This window comes from Musa acuminata, chromosome BXJ1-9 (assembly GCF_036884655.1).
Source record: "Musa acuminata AAA Group cultivar baxijiao chromosome BXJ1-9, Cavendish_Baxijiao_AAA, whole genome shotgun sequence".
Classification (NCBI taxonomy): domain Eukaryota; kingdom Viridiplantae; phylum Streptophyta; class Magnoliopsida; order Zingiberales; family Musaceae; genus Musa; species Musa acuminata.
The window spans coordinates 12,922,283-12,941,325 of NC_088335.1; the positions used below are offsets into that span (position 1 = coordinate 12,922,283).

At 41.2% G+C, this 19,043-nt stretch overlaps 1 protein-coding gene across 1 annotated transcript; it reads right to left on the minus strand.

The window, feature by feature from the left end:
* Positions 1-1,199: 1,199 nt before the first annotated feature.
* On the minus strand, positions 1,200-16,094 carry LOC135593305 (uncharacterized). Its single transcript, XM_065083230.1, has 8 exons — positions 15,180-16,094; positions 14,117-14,193; positions 13,390-13,558; positions 11,298-11,386; positions 3,163-3,327; positions 2,920-2,997; positions 2,011-2,114; positions 1,200-1,559 (listed from the first exon to the last, which is right to left on the minus strand). The coding sequence occupies exons 1-8, from the start codon at positions 15,841-15,843 to the stop codon at positions 1,454-1,456; spliced, it is 1,452 nt and encodes a 483-aa protein (XP_064939302.1). The 5' UTR covers positions 15,844-16,094; the 3' UTR covers positions 1,200-1,453.
* Between the last annotated feature and the right edge of the window lie 2,949 nt (positions 16,095-19,043).

Here is a 19,043-nt window from a genome sequence, read left to right on the forward strand (position 1 = left end):
ATTGACCTCTATTATTATAAGAAAAATAATATTTTATAGTGCATAAAATGAGAGAGAATGTTCTATGAATATTGTATGAGGTGATAGCTCTAACTATCCTTGATAGGCTCTTGTCTATGTAAACAATAAAAGGAGGTCACTTGTAATAACCTCTCTTGAACTTATGTCCATACGAGCGAACAAAGGAGATAAGTCTTGTCCCTTATGCTTACTAGACTATCATATATCGATCCAACAAATATTTCCCCTCCCTTACAAGATTTAAAAAGACAAGGTGCTATCATATAAAAACTGATTAAGAGCTACTTTTCTAGATAAAATTATCCAAAAAAATAATTATAAATTATAATGCAGTTAAAATATATTTGTCAAAGTTTGATTTTAATCTAATTCATTTGTAGCTTTTATTTTTTTTACTTTTAGGTTTTGCAAAAGAAAGTAATGAAGGCGGTATTATCCTTAGGTCTTTGTTATTAGAAGTCCGGATATCTACCCAACTTAGTTAAAACATTCTAGATATAATATGGGTATATGTTTTGATTCAAATACCCCGTCGCCGTAAAATTCGCGGGTGCCCGCCACAAAAACATTACCCAATCATAACCCGATCGTCAACGCCCAAGAAGGTGGGCCGCCCACAACCGCAGCCCCCTGAATCCAATGGCCGGTGGGATCCTCTCCAATTCTACCCCCTCGACTGAGACGTAGGGAGGGAAAGGATGCACCGTCAACAAGCGAGATCGGAGGATTCAGCTTCCAACATGCGTTGGAGGGGATCCTCGTTCAAGTTTCGACGGATAGTTTGCCACCACCTGGCAGAGTCGTAAGCTAGTGGCTCAACTCGATTCATCCAGACTTAATTTTGTCAAATAAATCACGTCCGTTTTCGCTAAGTTTTTCCATCTACAACACTTGCAATTTATACATGTATCTGCACACCATTTCATTGTGTCGATTGCTGGACCAATCCATTTTTTTTTTCTGTTTTTTTACAACCGATACAATCCTTTCTGTTTTTTTACAGATTTGACTTCGCTTGGAGACTTCGTTGGGCAATGAGAATTCTCCATGAAAGATCGTAGATAGCAACCAACTCACACTGAGGCTTACATGACTCCAAATGAGATGCGAGCGTACACTTATATGATTTGATTATTTACATGTTACGGACTAGAGTGGATCAGCAAAGGCAGAGACTCTAAAGAAAACTTGAATCCATGTACCATTCACTACCAAAGTTAATACATGGAGGTTCCGAATACGAGGAGAGGACCCTCCCCTATGTAGATAGGAGGACACGGGAGTGTGGACAAACAGCTTCCTCATCAAATTTTTGTGGTTCTCAAGAACACGTGGCCGAATACCAAGGAGGTTGGCACGTACAACATCGAAGGCCTAGCTTCTAATTCCTGAGCATAATTCGGCATCAAATAGGTTTTTGCTATTGTACAAATCAGAACAGCTGGAAAAATAAGCTCGTGGAACCATCGCCGAATGACCTAAGGTCTGCTGGTTTCACCAATGCTCTACACAACGGGCATGTCCTTTCTCTCTCAAACCTGAAAAGATACAAGGATGGGTCTTTTTAACTCTCAGAATCTGACTACTGCATGTGCATGATTGTATGTATAATAAAATATAACTGGGAACATGTTTAAACAGTGCTAAACTAGGCACAAGTACCAGAAGCTTGAAATTTTTCTCCACTATGTTAATAGCAAAAAAAAAACAAACAAGCACCAATACTGTCTGTTCTTTATTTAGGCCACTGAAATATATAGGAAAAGCTTCTAGCACAGCTTAGGTGGCATCCGTATCAGACTAACTATTAGGTCTACCTCAAAGAAACCGGTAATGCAGCTGCAGACTGGATTAAGAGGCATACAGTGATGGGTGTTGGTGTTTGTAATTTGGCTTCAAAAAATTTGTTTAGTTTAAGAATCTAAGAGGAACTCCTCTCTTCCAGAAACTGACTGCAGACGTAAACTGACGAAGGGAATAGACATTTACCATTCAGAGACGCAGTCCTCGCAGAAGATGTGTTTACAGCTGAGTAGGATAGGAGCATGCATCTTCTCCTGGCAAATAGCACACAAATCGCCAGCAGCAATTACCTGCATAAGTTCCATAACCTGTGAGTGCATAGTAATATCCTTATTTTCTTGCCTAACTGATACAAACAGGTTATCCCTCATCTTGCACAAGTAACATAATAAAAAACCACAAACAAGAAACAAGATGATTAAAATTTGCAGGTTATTTCGGATTATATTTTGATGACAAGTGTTGCAACATTTTCCAGTGTCATCATAATGCAAATCTTAAATTCATAACATTCCTTCTTTGGTGCAATCCAACAACCCAACAGATGCTGCAATCTTGTGGAGAGCTATAAGCTTGGCCTACTCACCTTGTAAAATGGCTTCAATTATTGCAGAGTTCTTGATGTTAATAGAATTCAACTTTTTATATTAGAAAGATGCATGGAATTCATTTAAAAGAATATCTATACATGATAGATAACTATTTCATAACTAAATAGACAAGATAGATAAAACCATTATAAAAAGTTTTAAAATGGTAGTTTACAGAAAGTGAACCAACTACCAGAGAATAGCACATGGCGAAGGCTGTGGCTTAATGTCGGCAACATATATATCACTAGTCAGCTATCACAACATAGTGGTTCAAAATCATATCGAAAGAAAGACCTAGTGCTAGCTCTACGATCAATGATAGATGGCCAAAGGGCTAATAAAACAAACAATCACAATGACCTAATGTTATTAAATTAGAGCTGAGATTTAGAGTTTGTTTCCACCAGTAAATGATAGCTTTTGTGAAGCATCTTATCAGAATTAGTTCCTTAAGCCAACAATCCAATAACAAGGTTTGTTAATGGTGGGAAAGAACTGAGACCTGTTCCATTGTTGCATAGGAGCCATAAAGTACTTCTTTCCGTGATAGTGCCTTCAATGCAGCAACAAAGGATTGAACCTAGAATCAAATTTGAAAATCAAAGGTTCAAACCACATCTTTTAAAAAAGTAAAACCTGTGGATGCTGAAATTTTGAGGGCTTGCTTGACTCTTCCAACATCAAAAACAAAACAAACATAAACTCAAAAGTTAATATCATATAAAGCGGTGGAATGCCATCATACCTTCTCCACAACTGAAGTCAGCTTAAAGGTAAGGTATAGTCCTGTAGTCAGAGAAGAAAAGAGGCTTCCATATTCTTTGTTTAGGAAGAATCGGTACCAAACAGGTGTCGGCAACAAGGCACGGTACAGCAGCAAGAAATACTCTATAAGAGTTAGCATTTGACCCTAATAATGTAAAGAAAAATACTAATAAATATGCCTTCTTCAAAAATTGATACAACTTTTTAAAAAGAAAACAATAAGTTAAAAAGGTATTTATTAAAAACAGATATAAGCCCCAAATAGAAGCTAGAATAACTACTGACTTTCCATTTTGCAGAAGCAATGTCATTTTTACATCTTTCTAGTCGCAGCGCACATTAGTTTAAAATTAAGTGGTGGTTATTTCTTAAATTTAATTCACAAATCAGATGCAAGGAAATATTCAGTGAACATATATGTAAATGCCATCCTGTATTATTGAATAGAGCACCCACCCTGCACAGATTCCGCATACAGAAAATCCAACCTATTTTAGTGGAGGGATGCGCTATTTGTTTACACCCATTAGCTTGAAGGGGTTCAATGCAGACTTTGATGGGATCAAAACACTGTTCAGACACCTGTATCTTTGGAAGCTCAAGCAGAGGCTCATTTACTTAGTTCTCATATGAATCTCTCGTCTCCAGCTATTGGGGATCCCCAATAGGATCCAATTGGGAATCCTATTAACCACACATAATGTGATTCATTCAGTGTAAGGCATATCACACTTTGATTTGCTAAATGTCTCCAGGTCATTTTTATTTTCATCTGCTTGTTTCCAATTATCACAAAGGTCAAGCATGGGTGCAGTGCAACATGTTTTTGTCTTATTTTACTTCACATTCAGGCTTATATCTAGGTATCTATTTTGTCGACCTGACACAAATGGATGGCCTATAAGCTGTAACACTATCTTATACATTTGTGAAAAGATAAAAGGAATAAAAGAATCTAGGACTCCATTTGGCTGCATGTCCAATCACTTGATTCACTTTTATTATTAGATCAGAAAAAGTAAACTGGAATATAAAGTGGTAACCATGGTTTAAAATATCAGATAATGGATTCATACCAGTTGCTGACCAGACTGGTATGGGCCTAGCACATACCAGCATACCAACAAATGGTACACAGGTATATGATGGGCAGTACAGAGAAGGAGGTTGGAGGCAAAGGGGAGGAGGAGGAAGAGGGAGAGAGGGAGGAGGAGAAGAAAAAGGAAGAGATAGTGGAGAAGAGGATAAGTACCAGGCTGTCACGAACGGTCGTCGCGCACCTGCAACAACTTCGTTCAACAAACCGTTTTTCGCTTTTGCATGCTTGTACGGAGGCATGGTAGCATGTTTTGCTTTGGTTTTGTGTGTTTTTGCTTGGAAAATGTAAGCAACGACAGTTCGCAGTGCTGCAGTGCGGTCACTCACCGCGTCGAGCCGAACTACCCCAAAATGACTCCGTTTTCGCGTGCCACGGCCTGATTTCTGCAAACTGCAGATGCACGCGAAACGTCAGTCATCTCAACACCTTGGAACCCCCCATGTGGCACAGGGCTGGATGGGGCTGGTATATCGTCGAGCGTTGAACAATCTTCACAAGTTCGCACGTTAACTTAACGGGAACTTGCCTTCGCGCCTGGCACCCGATGAGCAGTTGTTTGAGGACTTGCAACTGTTCGTTCTACCTTCTAAAGTTCTTATTTTCTCCTTCCTTTGTTTTCTCTCTTGCACTCAAGGTGCTCGCTAAATTGCTTGTAAAGCTTCCCTCTTTGCGAGACGTCGGGACTTGTCCATCGCTCATTTTCAATCTAATCAACTTTTTGTTTTACAAGTCCTTCGGGACCTGTACGAGGTTACAACTAAGCTGAACCTTTGCGGACGCATATGTCGCAAGGGCACCTCATGACTTAGGCAATCCCAGCTATGTCCGAGTTGGCGCAAGGGTGCTTCACGATTTAGACAACTTCAGCTAAGTTTGTGACTTTGCCGCAAGGGTGTCTCACAACTTAAGCAATTCCAGCTAAGTCCGTGACATTGTGGTATCAGAGCAGGCAAGCAATTCGAGCAAATAGCAAAGAAACTTCGCAATCTCGCCATGGCAAAGCATCGTGGCGAATCGAGCAAGGCGGGGCAAGCCGGACCATTGCCCCAAGCAACCGTAGGTGGGCTGCAAGTGCAAACTCGCTCTCATGCTGGTGGAACCGCTTTGGAGGATCATAGCAGTGAACATGATGAGCGAGAAGTTGGCTACTCTCTGCGAGCGGAGGAGGCGCAATCTAGAGTGCCAACCGGGAAAAAGAGCCATAAGGAGAGACTCACAGCGGCAGAAACCCGCCTAGATGTTCTTGAAGCGAACTTGGAGGAACTCTACCAAGACCAACGAAGGCTTCTTGGGGTAGAGAACTCGCAAGAAGAAGCTAACTCCGAATCGACAAGGTTGAGGCCCTAGTCGATCAACTAGCGAACGATACCAAAGACTCCGTGTAACATTTGCACGAAGTCATGACGGAACTCACTTCCAGAGTTCCATCGCTCACAAGGGCACTAAATGCGGGAGGGAGCAACACCGGCGTTGTGTCGCTACAAAACTTGAAGGCACCTGAGCCTCATTGCTATGGAGGTGCTAGGGACGCAAAGGAGCTGGAGAATTTCTTGTTTGACATGAAACAGTACTTTCGAGCTACAAGGCCCGATTATGAAGATACCAAAGTTTAAATAGAAACCATGTATCTAAATGGGGATGTAAACTTTGGTGGCGAACTCATTGGGAGGAGATCCAACAAGGTCGGTGTCGAGTGAACACATGGGAGGACTTGCGGGAGTTGAGAACTCAGTTCCTACCCGAGAACACAGAGTTCGTCACAAGGAGGAAATTGAGACAACTCCGCCAAAATACTTCCATCCAAGACTATGTGAAACAATTTTTTGCACTGATGCTGGACATACAGGACATGTCCGAGAAGGATAAGTTGTTCAGCTTCCTCGATAGCCTTAAACCATGAGCTCGGCAGGAACTGCATCGAAGGAATGTCACCAATGTAATCGGGGCAATCGCGGTCACAGAAAGGCTCATCGATTTTGTTTCCTCGGAGGACTCAGGTAAAAGGAAACAATCTTCAGGAAACCATCCTCCAAAATATTCTCGAGGGAAGAAGCCCGAGGGCGAAGGAAAAAGAGTTCACACAAAGGGCCAAGCTCGAAAAGCAATGCCCCAAAACCTGGCAGATGCTTTTTGTGCGGAGGGTCGCATATGGTGAGGGAGTGCCCATAGAAACAGGAACTCAATGCCTTAACAGCTTCAATCCATCCTCCCAAATCAAACAAGGGCAAGGCCGTCGCCCTCAGTTCAAGTAGTTCAGAATCCAACAACGACGACGAGGAGTCGCAAGGTCCCCGAATGGGAGCAATGCATTTGTTGAATGCAAGTGGGGGGGAAAATGAAGGCACAACCATTGAAAGCAGGGAGTAACGAGCTGATGTACATGGACATTAAGCTCAATGGCCAAACAACTCGTGCAATGATGGACACGAGCACTACCCATAACTTTATTGGCGTTCAAGAAGCAAAGCGACTTGGGCTAATCTTGGAGAAGAACCCAAGTCAGATGAAGGCAGTGAACTCGGAGGCCAAGCGGGTCTACGGGCTGGGAAAGGGAGTCCCCATCAAGATCGAAAAATGGAGCGAGAGCACAAACATGATGGCGGTGCCATTGGACGACTTCCAAGTGATCCTTGGAATGGAGTTCATGCACACGACTAAGTTGGTACCAATGTCATTCCTAAACTCCCTATGTATTATAGGAGATGACGACCCCTGTGTGGTTCCCGTCTCTCGAAGAGGAACCAAGGATCCCCAACAGATATCGTCATTACAACTAAAGAAAGGGAGACGAAAAGACGAATTAACATTCATAGCTACTGTGAAGCTAGAGCCCCTCGACGGGAAGGCCATTCATGAACCTGTTGTGGTGGCAAATGTTCTGAAGGAGTTCACAGATATTACGCCACCTGAGTTGCCGAAAACTCTGCCACCACGCAGAGGCATGGATCATCATATCGAGCTGGAGCCGGGAGTGAAGCCTCCAACGAAACTACCCTACCGCATGTCCCCTCCAGAGTTAGCAGAGCTCAGAAAGCAATTAGATGAACTACTAAGCGATGGTCTTATCCGCAGTTCTAAAGCACCATTCAGAGTCCAATTCTGTTCCAAAAGAAACAAGATATGAGCCTCCGACCATGCGTCGATTATTGAGCCCTCAACAAGGTGATAGTGAAGAACAAGTATCCCATCCCGCTCATCGCGGACTTGTTCGACCAATTGGGCAAAGCAAAGCATTTCTCCATACTCGACCTTCGGTCAGGGTATTGATAGGTGCGCATTGCTAAAAGAGACGAAGCGAAGACTACTTGCGTGACTAAGTACGAAGCGTTTGAGTTCTTGGTGATGCCTTTCAGCTTAACCAACGCTCCGACCACATTCTGCACTATTATGAACCAACTATTCAAGGAGTATTTGGATAAGTTTGTGGTCGTCTACTTGGTGCAAGCTGTTGCGAAATGACAAACTCCAAAGAAGGTGCCGGAGCTGAGATCCTTCCTTGGTTTCGTCAAACTACTATCAGCGCTTCATAGTTGGGTATTCGAAGCGTGCAACCCCACTAATGGAGTTGCTGAAGGAGCGGCCTTGGAGATGGTCTGACAAATGTGAAGCTGCATTCCAAGATCTAAAGGTTGCTGTGTTGGAAGAACCGGTGCTCAAATTGTCAGATTATGGGGAGACCTTCGAAGTCCATACAAATGCTTCGGATTTCGCTATTGGGGGAGTACTCATGTAGGAGGGTCACCCGGTGGCCTACGAGAGCCACAACTTCAATGAGACCGAGCGGCGGTATCCGATGCACGAGAAGGAGATGACAACGTTGGTCCACTATCTACGAGTTTGTCGGCACTACCTTCTCGGATCACGATTTGTGCTCAGGACGGACAACATTGCTTTGAGTTACTTCCAAACTCAAAAGAAACTCTCCTCGAAGCAAGCACAATAGCAGGATTTCCTGGCCGAATTTGATATGACAATGGAGTACAAGCCCGGAAGAGCAAATGTCATGGCCGATGCGCTGAGCCGAAAAGTGGAGCGGGTGAATGCCATACAATTGGAATGCGGAGGCTAAGCAAGTCAACTGCACTCCAACTTCCTTTCCAGAATCAGGGATGGACTGTACAGTGATCCTGATGCAACTAATCAAAGAACGCAAGGCACGACGAATTAGGATCCAAGAGGGACTCGTCTACACCAAAGGGAATAGGGTTTATGGTCCTCGAGTGGACAATTTAAGGCGCGAATTCTTGAGAGTGTCACGATTCCATTTGGGCAAGACATCCAGGCATTCACCGAACATTGGCTCTCATGGAGAGGGCCTTCTACTGACTGAAGATGGGGAATGATGTGGAAGAATATGTTCGAACGTGCCTTACTTGCCAACAAGATAAGGTGGAGCAGCGGATGTCAGTAAGACTTTTGGAGCCATTGCCCATACCAGAAAGGTCGTGCGAGAGCATTTCGTTGGACTTCATATCAAGCTTGCCAGCAGTAGGGGGACTCGGATCGACACTTGTGGTGGTCGATCGATTTTCAAAGTATGCAACTTTCATTGCTACACCTCTACACTGTTCAGCAGACGAGGTGGCCAAGCTAATGATGAAGAATGTGGTAAAGTATTGGGGGATCCCGCACAATATCATCAGTGATCAAGACGCTCGGTTCCTGGGACGATTCTGGACCAAACTATTCAAATTGTTGGAGTCTAAGTTATACTTCTCCACAAGCCTCCACCCCAGACGGATGGCCAAACCGAAAGGATAAACTCACTCCTTGAGCAATATCTTCGGCACTACGTGAGTGCCAACGAATGAGATTGGGTGAAGTTGTTAGACATAACCCAATTCTCCTACAATTTGCGACAGAGCTCTGCATTCAACAAGAGCCCATTCGAGATCATTACAAGACAACAACCGTCAACTCCTCACACCTTGGCAATCAAGTATACTGGGAGTAGTCCGTTAGCATATCACTTTGCAAAAGAATAATATGGAAATGCAGATATTACGTAGGCTTACTTGGAGAAGGCGACCAAAAAGATGTAGAAGTAGGCAAACTTGGGAAGGCGACCACAATAGCTCAAAGTCGACGATTTGGTGATGGTGAAGCTCCAACCAGTATCACTCCAATTCTTTAGGCACAAAGCATATAAAGGATTGGTGTGCAAGTATGAATGGCCCTCCCAATTATTAGTAGGGTGAGCAAAATCTCCTATAAGTTACCGCTGCCGACGTGGCTCAAAATTCACAATGTTTTTCACGCCAGCAACTTGAAAGCCTGCCACTCAGATCCACAAGATGTTTCCTGAAGTGTTCCAACTCGGCTACCCCCCACAAGAGCTTCCTATGAGAAGCGAGTTGAAACCATTTTAGCGGATCGCGAGATAAAGCCCCCTAATGGAGCAGAGCAGACCGAGTACTTGGTTAAGTGACGAAAGCTTCCTCGAACCGAAGATAGTTGGGAACCCGAAGATGCCCTACGGCATGAAGAAGCAATCGTCAACAACTACCAACAAGGGTCGACGAAGGCATCAATAGTTTAAGTGGGGGAGAATGTCACAAACGATCGTCGCGCACCCGCAACAACTTCATTCAACGAACCGTTCGTTGCTTTTACATGCTTATACAGAGACATGGCAACATATTTTGTCTTGGTTTTGTGTGTTTTTGTTTGGAAAATATAAGCAACGATAGTTCGCAGCGCTGCAGTGCGACCGCTCGCCACGCCGGGCCGAACTGCCCCAAAATGGCTTCGTTTTCGCGTGTCACGGCTTGTTTTCTGCAAACAGCAGCTGCACGCGAAGCATCAACCATCTCAAAACCCTGGAACCCTCCATGTGGCACAGGGCTGGATGGGGCTTCGGTATATCGTCAGGTGTTGAACAATCTTCACAAGTTCGCACGTTAACTTGACGGAAACTTGCCTTCGCGCCCGACACCCGGTGAGCAGTTGTTTATGGACTTGCAATTGTTCGTCCTACCTTCTAAAGTCCTTGTTTTCTCCTTCCTCTATTTTCTCTCTTACATTCAAGGTGCTCGTTGAATTGCTTGTAAAGCTTCCCTCTTCGTGAGACGTCGGGACTTATTCATCACTCATTTTCAATCTAATCAACTTTCTGTTTTACAAATCCTTCGGGACTTGTACGAGGTTGCAACTAAGCTGAACCTTTGCGGATGTATATGTCGCAAAAGCACCTCATGACTTAAGCAATCTCAGCTAAGTCCGAGGAGTTAGCGCAAAGGTGCTTCACGACTTAGGCAACTTTAGTAAAGTTTGTAACTTTGCCGCAAGGGTACCTCACGACTTAGGCAACTCCAGCTAAGTCCGTGATAGGGTGAGCAGTTGAATGGTAGCTTGCTGCAAGCAAAGAAAGCAACGGGCTGCATGTCAATGGCGAAGGGCATCAAGAGGTGAGGGAGATAAGGTGGTGTGAGGTATTAGAGAGATTTGAGAGAGAGAGAGAGAGAGAGAGAGAGAGAGAGAGGAAAAAGAGGGGAGGGGTGGGGGGTTTAACCCTAAATTAGAAACAAAAAAAGGTTGTATCAAACAGGGCCACTCAAAAAGGATCGGTCATGTGTCGGTTCGTTGTTAGGCCGGTAAAAGGATTACTTTTTATTCTATAACAATGTCATACATCCATCTACATCCTCGTCTTGAATACACAAAACAATTTTGAATATGTTGTTTTCTAGCTACCTAGAGTTCTATTAAGTATAATTGGACTTACAACTGTCTTATAGAATTCTTCTTTTCACTTAGGAGGCACATGATGATCAAAAACCATATTCAATGCCCTTCTTCACCATAGCTATCCATGTTCGACTCTCTGAACAATGTTTCGATCAATTAACTTTCCTATCTAAAAGTACTAAATACCGATTGTCATTAGATGTTGTTGCCCTGTCCGAGCTCAGAAACTATACATAGGAGACCTATGTCATAAGCTAACAATAAAAAAGCAACTAGAAATAATATTTCTACAAACATAAATCATAAATGTGAAAGAAAAGGTTGAGTACCTGCTTACGATATTTACGGCCCCTACTATTTTTGTAATACATCAAGAGCACACACTTGACCACCATAGCAGCCTGGCGCACCAATGTATCTGATAACAATAAAATCAGTTATGAGCTGTGATTCATATAACACAATGATTTCATTAAGACAGTTCCAAAGGAATTTATGACAAGAATGCAATAAACTTAAGAAAATCTAATTTCTGAGCAGTTCTAAATTATTGATACTAAAAGATGTTAAACATCTAACTACTGCCGCCACTTTAAGTACAAATTACAAGGTGATATATCTTACAAAAAAGAACACCAATTACAGAAATGTAATTATCCTTCAATACCTGAATGAGACCTCTGGGTCTCCACTAAGGGGAGCAGTAATAAAAATATTTTAAAAAAAGGCTTATTATCTTCTATTCAGTAGGTAGTCTTTTATAACTTTATAGCTCTTATTTTAAAATTTTCATATGCTTGTATTTTTCTGAATATCAAAATCAACAGAAACCATTGGAGAATTGTTAGAGAAGGGGCCCAGCACATAAGATTCCTGCCCTATAGGGTGTGGGAAGAGCCTGAGTAGGTTGGAAGTAAATAATTATTTGATACAGATGTCTACACAAGCAAACAACTGTATAGTGGCATGGCACGAAATAAGATATGAGGTGATATCTTCTTGCACCTTGCTTCTCTTCATAAGTTGCATGAACCACTACATTCAACTTGCATTGGAAATGCTCCTAAATCTTTTCGGATAAATTTTCATTCTTTTGAGGACATAAAGTTCGTCCAAAATGGTAATACCAAGAATGACAATTCTACAAACAGCAACAGTTGCAAGCAAATTTCTTTTTTTTTTTTTTTTGTAAGTACAGTTTCTAGTAATAATTTGACAACTTAAAAATAAATAAGATTTGATTATTTTCAGTCAAGTTATGTAGCATAAACTTTGATCCCAAACTTTTAAAATCAGAGAAAAGCAGTGTTTATTCATTAAGAAAGTGTGTATAGACTATAGAGTAGCATAAAAAATTTATAACCTATTATTGATCCATTAATAACTTCTTATTGAAAGGTTTCGTGTACTAGTGGCCGGCTGCGTGGATCTTTTCACTCTATTAAGCTTCTTTGAATGCAGCATTGCTAGTCAAAATAATAGCCATCAAATTTATCCTTACTAATAAACTTCTCTTAGATGTTTCTCTGCCTCTCTCGCTGCACTAATCCCAAGTGTCACACCTATTCTAACCAAGGTATCAGTAGATCTCCACTGAAGGATCCATTTTTGGGGGGAAAAAAAAATCTAGTGATAGATGGAGATAGCATGGTGCAAGAATCTATAAACATTTTCATAGTGATTGCTTGTGGTAATGCCATAAATTGTTGAACTCTGATGTCATATAAGCATGAAATGAATCAACAAGTCTCTTACTTTGCTTTATAAGCAGAAAGACAGATCAGCATATCATAACATCAGAATACCCTAAAAAGCCATGATCCAATCCAACTAGAGATCCCAGTCACTTTAGCTAGTACGGATTAGTTTTATGATCCTGCAATCTGAACAACCAGGCTTTGACTAAGGAAAACAACAAGTCTATTTGTAAGCGTAAGGTTATGTACATTGACCCTCCCCAGATGCCATATCCTTGTGCATTGGATTTTCCTTTTTATACAGACACTACGACTGTGGAAATCAATTTATAAACTGAGAAACCGCTATGTCGATCTTAATCCCCTCCCCACCCCCTCTCTTTCCTTCGTCATCATTTCAACCTAAGCCCCTTCTCTTACTGCCACCTTCATCACAAGACAAAAACATGAAGTGTCCTCAATAACTAATGATTAACCTGATGTCAATTGTCTTAGGAACAAATTGCTAATGAACACAACAACAAAAACTGATTTCAAATAAGTCAAGCTAAAGATCGAAGCTAGATAAAGAGCATGAAATATAGCATTGTGAAAAATCAGTTGGAAGGTTAATCACTATGAGAAAATTAAGCTATAGCATAGTATAATAATAAACAGATGCAAAAGTTAAGGTGCATAAAAGACATAACAACCAAAGATGACAGTGACCATCAGAGTAAAATACCATTAACCATAATAATAAATATGGCATGCCAAAATGGAGGTACTTCTTTAGGAGGAAGCATGACCAGTGGGTACAGAAGGCCCTCATTCCTGTACCACCAGTAGACTCCAAACACATGAATCATGAAAACTAGTGTAATTCCAACAAGTACAGATATTTTTCGCTCTCCCTGCAATGATCAATGAAATTGTCAGAAATACAAATCATAATGATGATCATGGTTCTAAGAAATAACACTTCATGGAGAAATAAGTGACCAATGTTAGCAGTCTTATAATATAAGATGGAAAGCTTCAGAATCTAAGCTAAGCAGATAGGATAGTCATACACCTCCAAATAATAACAGAAAACTAATGGCACAGGTCAAAGAAACAGAACACTATGTAGCAGTCCAATTAAATTATAATGAACCCATCTAAGTGCTCAAACCTGTCCCACTCCTACCCCTTCTATGTCCCTCTTTCCAGTAGTGTGAAAATAGTTCAGCACATAAATGCAAAATAAATTCCAAATAAATCAATTATTGGACCACCATAAGACTCTCCTCGGAGAAGCATTAGACGTAATACATTTAAAAAGAATGGATTGCATGTTTCTGTCAATAAAACTTCTACTTCTTTCATTAATATCCACAAATATGTGATGATTAAGAAGAAAGGTCCAAAATTATTTTCACACATCATAAGGTTAAACAAATTTAAAAGATCCACAATAGAACTATACCAACCTTTAAAGCAGTTTGCTTTCTCAAAATATCATTTGACTTAAACATCACTGCAGCAATCCAGATAGTGACAAAGAAACCTGCACATTTTTTTCAAAGCCATACATAACAAAGTTGAAAGAGGAAAGAAAATACATACACTTTTGCGTGCAACAGTTGCGAAGAAAAAAGTGCTAACAACACATAGTTAACTTCTTCAGCTAATTTAAAAGTCTTATATATAGAGCACAGAAAATTGCTAGAGCATAAAAAAAAGTAAGAGAGCTTCATCATCCTAATTCGCAATAGAGAAGCTGTTCAGTCAAAAAAGCTCATCAATAAGGATAAAGAGAGCAATTAACTAAGCTAACATCATGTAACATACTGTACCATAGATAGGTTTTGTTTACAATTAGAAAATAAATGACACAAGAGAATGCTGGACAACAGAATCTACATGAACGCTTACTTGCAACATATGGTAACAAGATGCATGCACCAACCAAGGCCTAGACCAAGATATCATTCACACCCAAGTAAAATAAGAATTGTTACTGGATCAACAACCCATTTCTACAATTCTGAACTACATATTTGACTATCTAATTTCTATCCTAGAAAAGAAAGCATGCATGAGATGTATAGCTGACTGAGAGTCAGCTGAAAACCTCAGCACTTCGAGAGAGTTATTCTTTGCCAATAAAAGTTAAGGGTTAAACAACTGCAAAGTTGAGAATGGATACAGAAACATATGTACAGAAAGTGGAAAAAGGAGCTACATCATTGCAACTATGAACTTGAAACATTTCCTCATTGGACAACATCAATGAATTTAGATAAACATTTGTTTGCACCTTCTCAAACTCAGGAACCAATAAGTCCATTGCTGTTTGAGAATGTACAATAAATAGTCTCAGGTAAAAAAGAAAATAATGGTGAAAGTATATTCTCTGACAATACTGATAGATATTCAAAGAATGAAGCCCGATATTCATGTAAAATGGCATGTCAATACTCCATTCTAAGATCTAGAACCAAATAAATTATAACAGCTAAATATTAAAGGGCAGAATCCAAAAACAAATACCTTGCAGATGCTGTCTGATGAACACCACCAATAGAAGCAACGAGAACGGCAGTACCTGCTCGATCCACCTAGCAACCTGTTGTATGTCATATCTCTGGTATGCTGAATCTCTGCCGTTACCACCTGCATTGTTCACCTCACCATCCGCGCTCTGACCGCTGCCGCCCAAGATGGATGCCGGCAAAGAAGAAGAAGAAGGTCCTATTTCCCCAACGCCAATATCGCTCCCTCCATCTCTTCCATGCCTTTCAGGCAAAGTGCCAAGCAACTCGCTCGATACACCAGCACCACCAGGGTTCCCCTCCCGGCATGGCCCAACAGCCAAGGGCTGCATCGGGCTCGGCCCCACCCTTGAACCCTCGTGATCCCCGACCCCAATTATCCTTATAGCCACCTCCCCGCTGCCGCTTCCACCGACGCCAGGGAGAGAGGACTCCCCAATCCGACCAGGGCCATGGTCGCGCATGGACTCACCGACCATGATCTCGCCCTCCGAGTGGCCCGCCCGAGTCCGCAAGATCCCGGAGTACTCCAACAGCGTCGAGAGCGGCGCCCGGATCAAATTGGACGGCGAAAACCGGATCCGGAACCTCCTCGACGAACCGCCTCCGCCACCGGCCTGGCTTCTGTAGGGATCGGAGCTTGCGCCTGAGGTCTCCATCATCGCCGCCCGAATCAAACCAGGAAGAACTAGGGAACTCCGCAAGAAACAGCGGAGACGGAAGAGGAATCGGATGAATGGTAGGTGGTCGAGTGGGTGCCCTGTGAAATCGATGGGCGAATTGGAGAAGAAGAGGACGGAATCGATCAACCCGGTGGAATTCTTGGAGAACCCTAACCCTAATCGAAGGCGTGTAAACAGAACATGGAATTCTTTCTACATGCCGGCTTTGAATGGGAATGGAATAGAAGTCTGGTGTCCATCTCTCCTCTCCTCTTTTATTGGCTTGTAGGATGGAGTAGTTGTACTATTACATGTTTGGAAACATATTTTTAAAAGCAAAAACAGGAAAACAAGACAAAACTAGGAACTCTGTTTTCATTTGCAGAAACACAAAACACGGCCTTGTCAGCCTCGCATTTGCTTTCCTTGTTTGTGCGAGTGGGTTCCACGGGCTCTGTCCCGACGAACTCCCGATTAATTCTTGGCCACGGAGCGCCTTCTCTGCCGGCCATGATTCCGTTCTTGAACTCGACCCGCTTCAGCTCCAGCCGCCCTCCAATCCCGCATGCCCAAATCGCATATTCTCGGGTGCTCGCTTCCGGCTGCAACTGTTGCCCCCGCCAAGCTGCTACCTTTGGGTTCCAGGATCATGGGGCTCGGTCGGATCAATGGGAATGGGTACGGTTTCAGGTTCTTGAACGGTTTCAGGTTCTTCTGCTTCAAGAACCTGAAACCGTGGTCGATAGACATAAGGCGGCCCTTTCCTCCTCCTTCTTGCGGTAGCGCGAGGTGGTGAGATTCCAAATGAGGGCGTTTTGGAGGAGGAACGACATGTGGGCGCCGCTGCGGTCGTCGTTTGTTTCATGGTTGAGTTCGGGAGCACCTTTGTCGGGCAATTGGAATGTATGGGCTTCTTGCGATTACTCTAACAACAGCAGGACAGCAATCCTCAGCACCACTACCAATTCAGTCACCGGAATCGCTCAGCTGCTGAATCAACAGCAAGGATGAATCCAAGACTTGAGGTGTATCGTCAATCCCCGTCAAAACTGGACCATCCCTGACTTGGACGCCAACTGTTCGACCTCAAACTCCCTCCATTGCTTCGAATACTCGATCGAATAGCCCAGTTCAAGTACAGCCACTTGCTCTCCGTGACCTCCCACTCGAAGTGCCGCCGAGTCTTGGAATGAAGTTGGCTGAACAAGCCATCTGAGAGTGCAACCCGCAAGCAGTCGTCCTCAGAGCATCCATTCCGCTGCACAAAAAGGTCAGCCATGCCCTGACAAGCCAGTTCCTCATGTTGATGACAATGTTGCAGCTGATTCAAACGATGACACTGGCAAAGGGATGACCTCCGGAGGCTGCGATGGTGATCCTGCTGTTAGAGCTTCAAATGAGCCTATCAAGGCAAGAGTGAGCAAGCTGCATATCCAGGAGAGTTCATGGCATGAAGCCATTCTGCTAAAAGAGGATTCCAAGAACTTGAATTGGCTGAACAGCATGGAAGATGAATGTGATCAGAGCCACTTCCTGAGCTGACATTTGCTTTCATTGTTGCATGGTCATGTGAAAACCCACAGGGATCATAAAGAGACTACATCAAGGGAAGGTTGCATGGTAGTTGTTGCTGGCTGTGCCGTTAAAGATAGTTATCAGTGTTCCATGAAATCCAAACACAAAAAGTCTGAGAAACTGAGAGTCATAATTCTCTACTGCTTCAGAGGATGTGTAAGAAAATGGAACCCTTCTTGCATATTCCAACCATTCAATTCATACCAATCCCTTGAAGGCTGTGAAGCTGCAGCACTGAAGTAGGATCACCGAGTTTTTTCTTAAAAAAAAAAAAATTAAGAAGAATTTATTTATTATATTAAATAATGAGTTGTACAACAGTGCACTAACATCACTGATATGATTGCTCTATCATATCAGTGCATCCTCTCTCGCTTGTAAATTATTCTTTACATAGATCCAAAATTGATATCCTTATCAGGAGCACCATCTTGTGGGGGCAGTAACAGGAAATCTCTCTATTTTGTTGAGTAAAATTCTCTATTAAAAATATTTTTTTCTAATTTATATAAATAGGAGAGGGAACATGTTAATGTATTGAAGCACTTCTTATCTTCTATTATTTTCTTCATCAACAATGTTCCGGTTCATGCTTGAACTAAAACATCAATTCCATTCTTACCATGAATCCTTGTAAAACCCTCCATGTCATACTATAACAAGTCATAGTAACCTAATTATCTAAGATCAATTGTATTGGTTTTTTTTTTAATTATCATTGAGCTCTAAACAAAATAATATATTTCAACTAGAAAACTTGAAAGGATTTGAACGATCATACAAGAGAGAGAGAAAAAAAAGGGATTGTGACATATTAGACTTATTTCTCAAAGGGTGATGAGTCAAAATTTCATCCAACATATGTTATAACATTTGTTGATAGATTCACTTATATACTTTAAAATGTTATTGTATAGTTTTTCAATCTTCTTGTAATTTTTTAATATCTTACATATTAGTTTGATGATAATGTATTAGATTCACTAACAGATTTGAAAACTTATCCTATAAATTTTTTAATTTAAAATATTAGCATGATAATGATATATCAAACTCATCTATCAAATATTATGGATCAAAAATTTTATTATACAATATTTTTTTGGCAGATGTTAGTTTGATTAATTGATTAAAAAATATTACAATAGAAAAGAAAGTCGATTAAGTACTTGTAAGATAATTAAAGAATTAATAAAGTTTCTTTATTCATGTAAGATCTTCGTGTATTTTTATAACATATCAATTAGTTCTATATCAAAAATAAATAAAATTAAGATTGATTTATAACGGTTTAATTATGATAATTTCATTCAATGGTTTGAGCTGACCGAAGTTAATAGGCTAATTATTCTTTTAGAATGGGTTGTGACAATTAAAATTAGAGATAACCTAATATTGAAAGGATCCAGTAAAAAAAACTATGTCTCACGTGCGTTAGAATTTAATCTGAATTATAATTAAAAAATTATAAATATCTTAATTAATTTTATATTAAAAATAAATAAGATTAAGATTTTGGTAAATACTATTAAAATTTTCAATCTAAATATTTTGATAGTTTAACAAAATTAATAGATCAATTATCTATTAGTTCGAATGGTAATAATTTTCACCAAAATATAGCT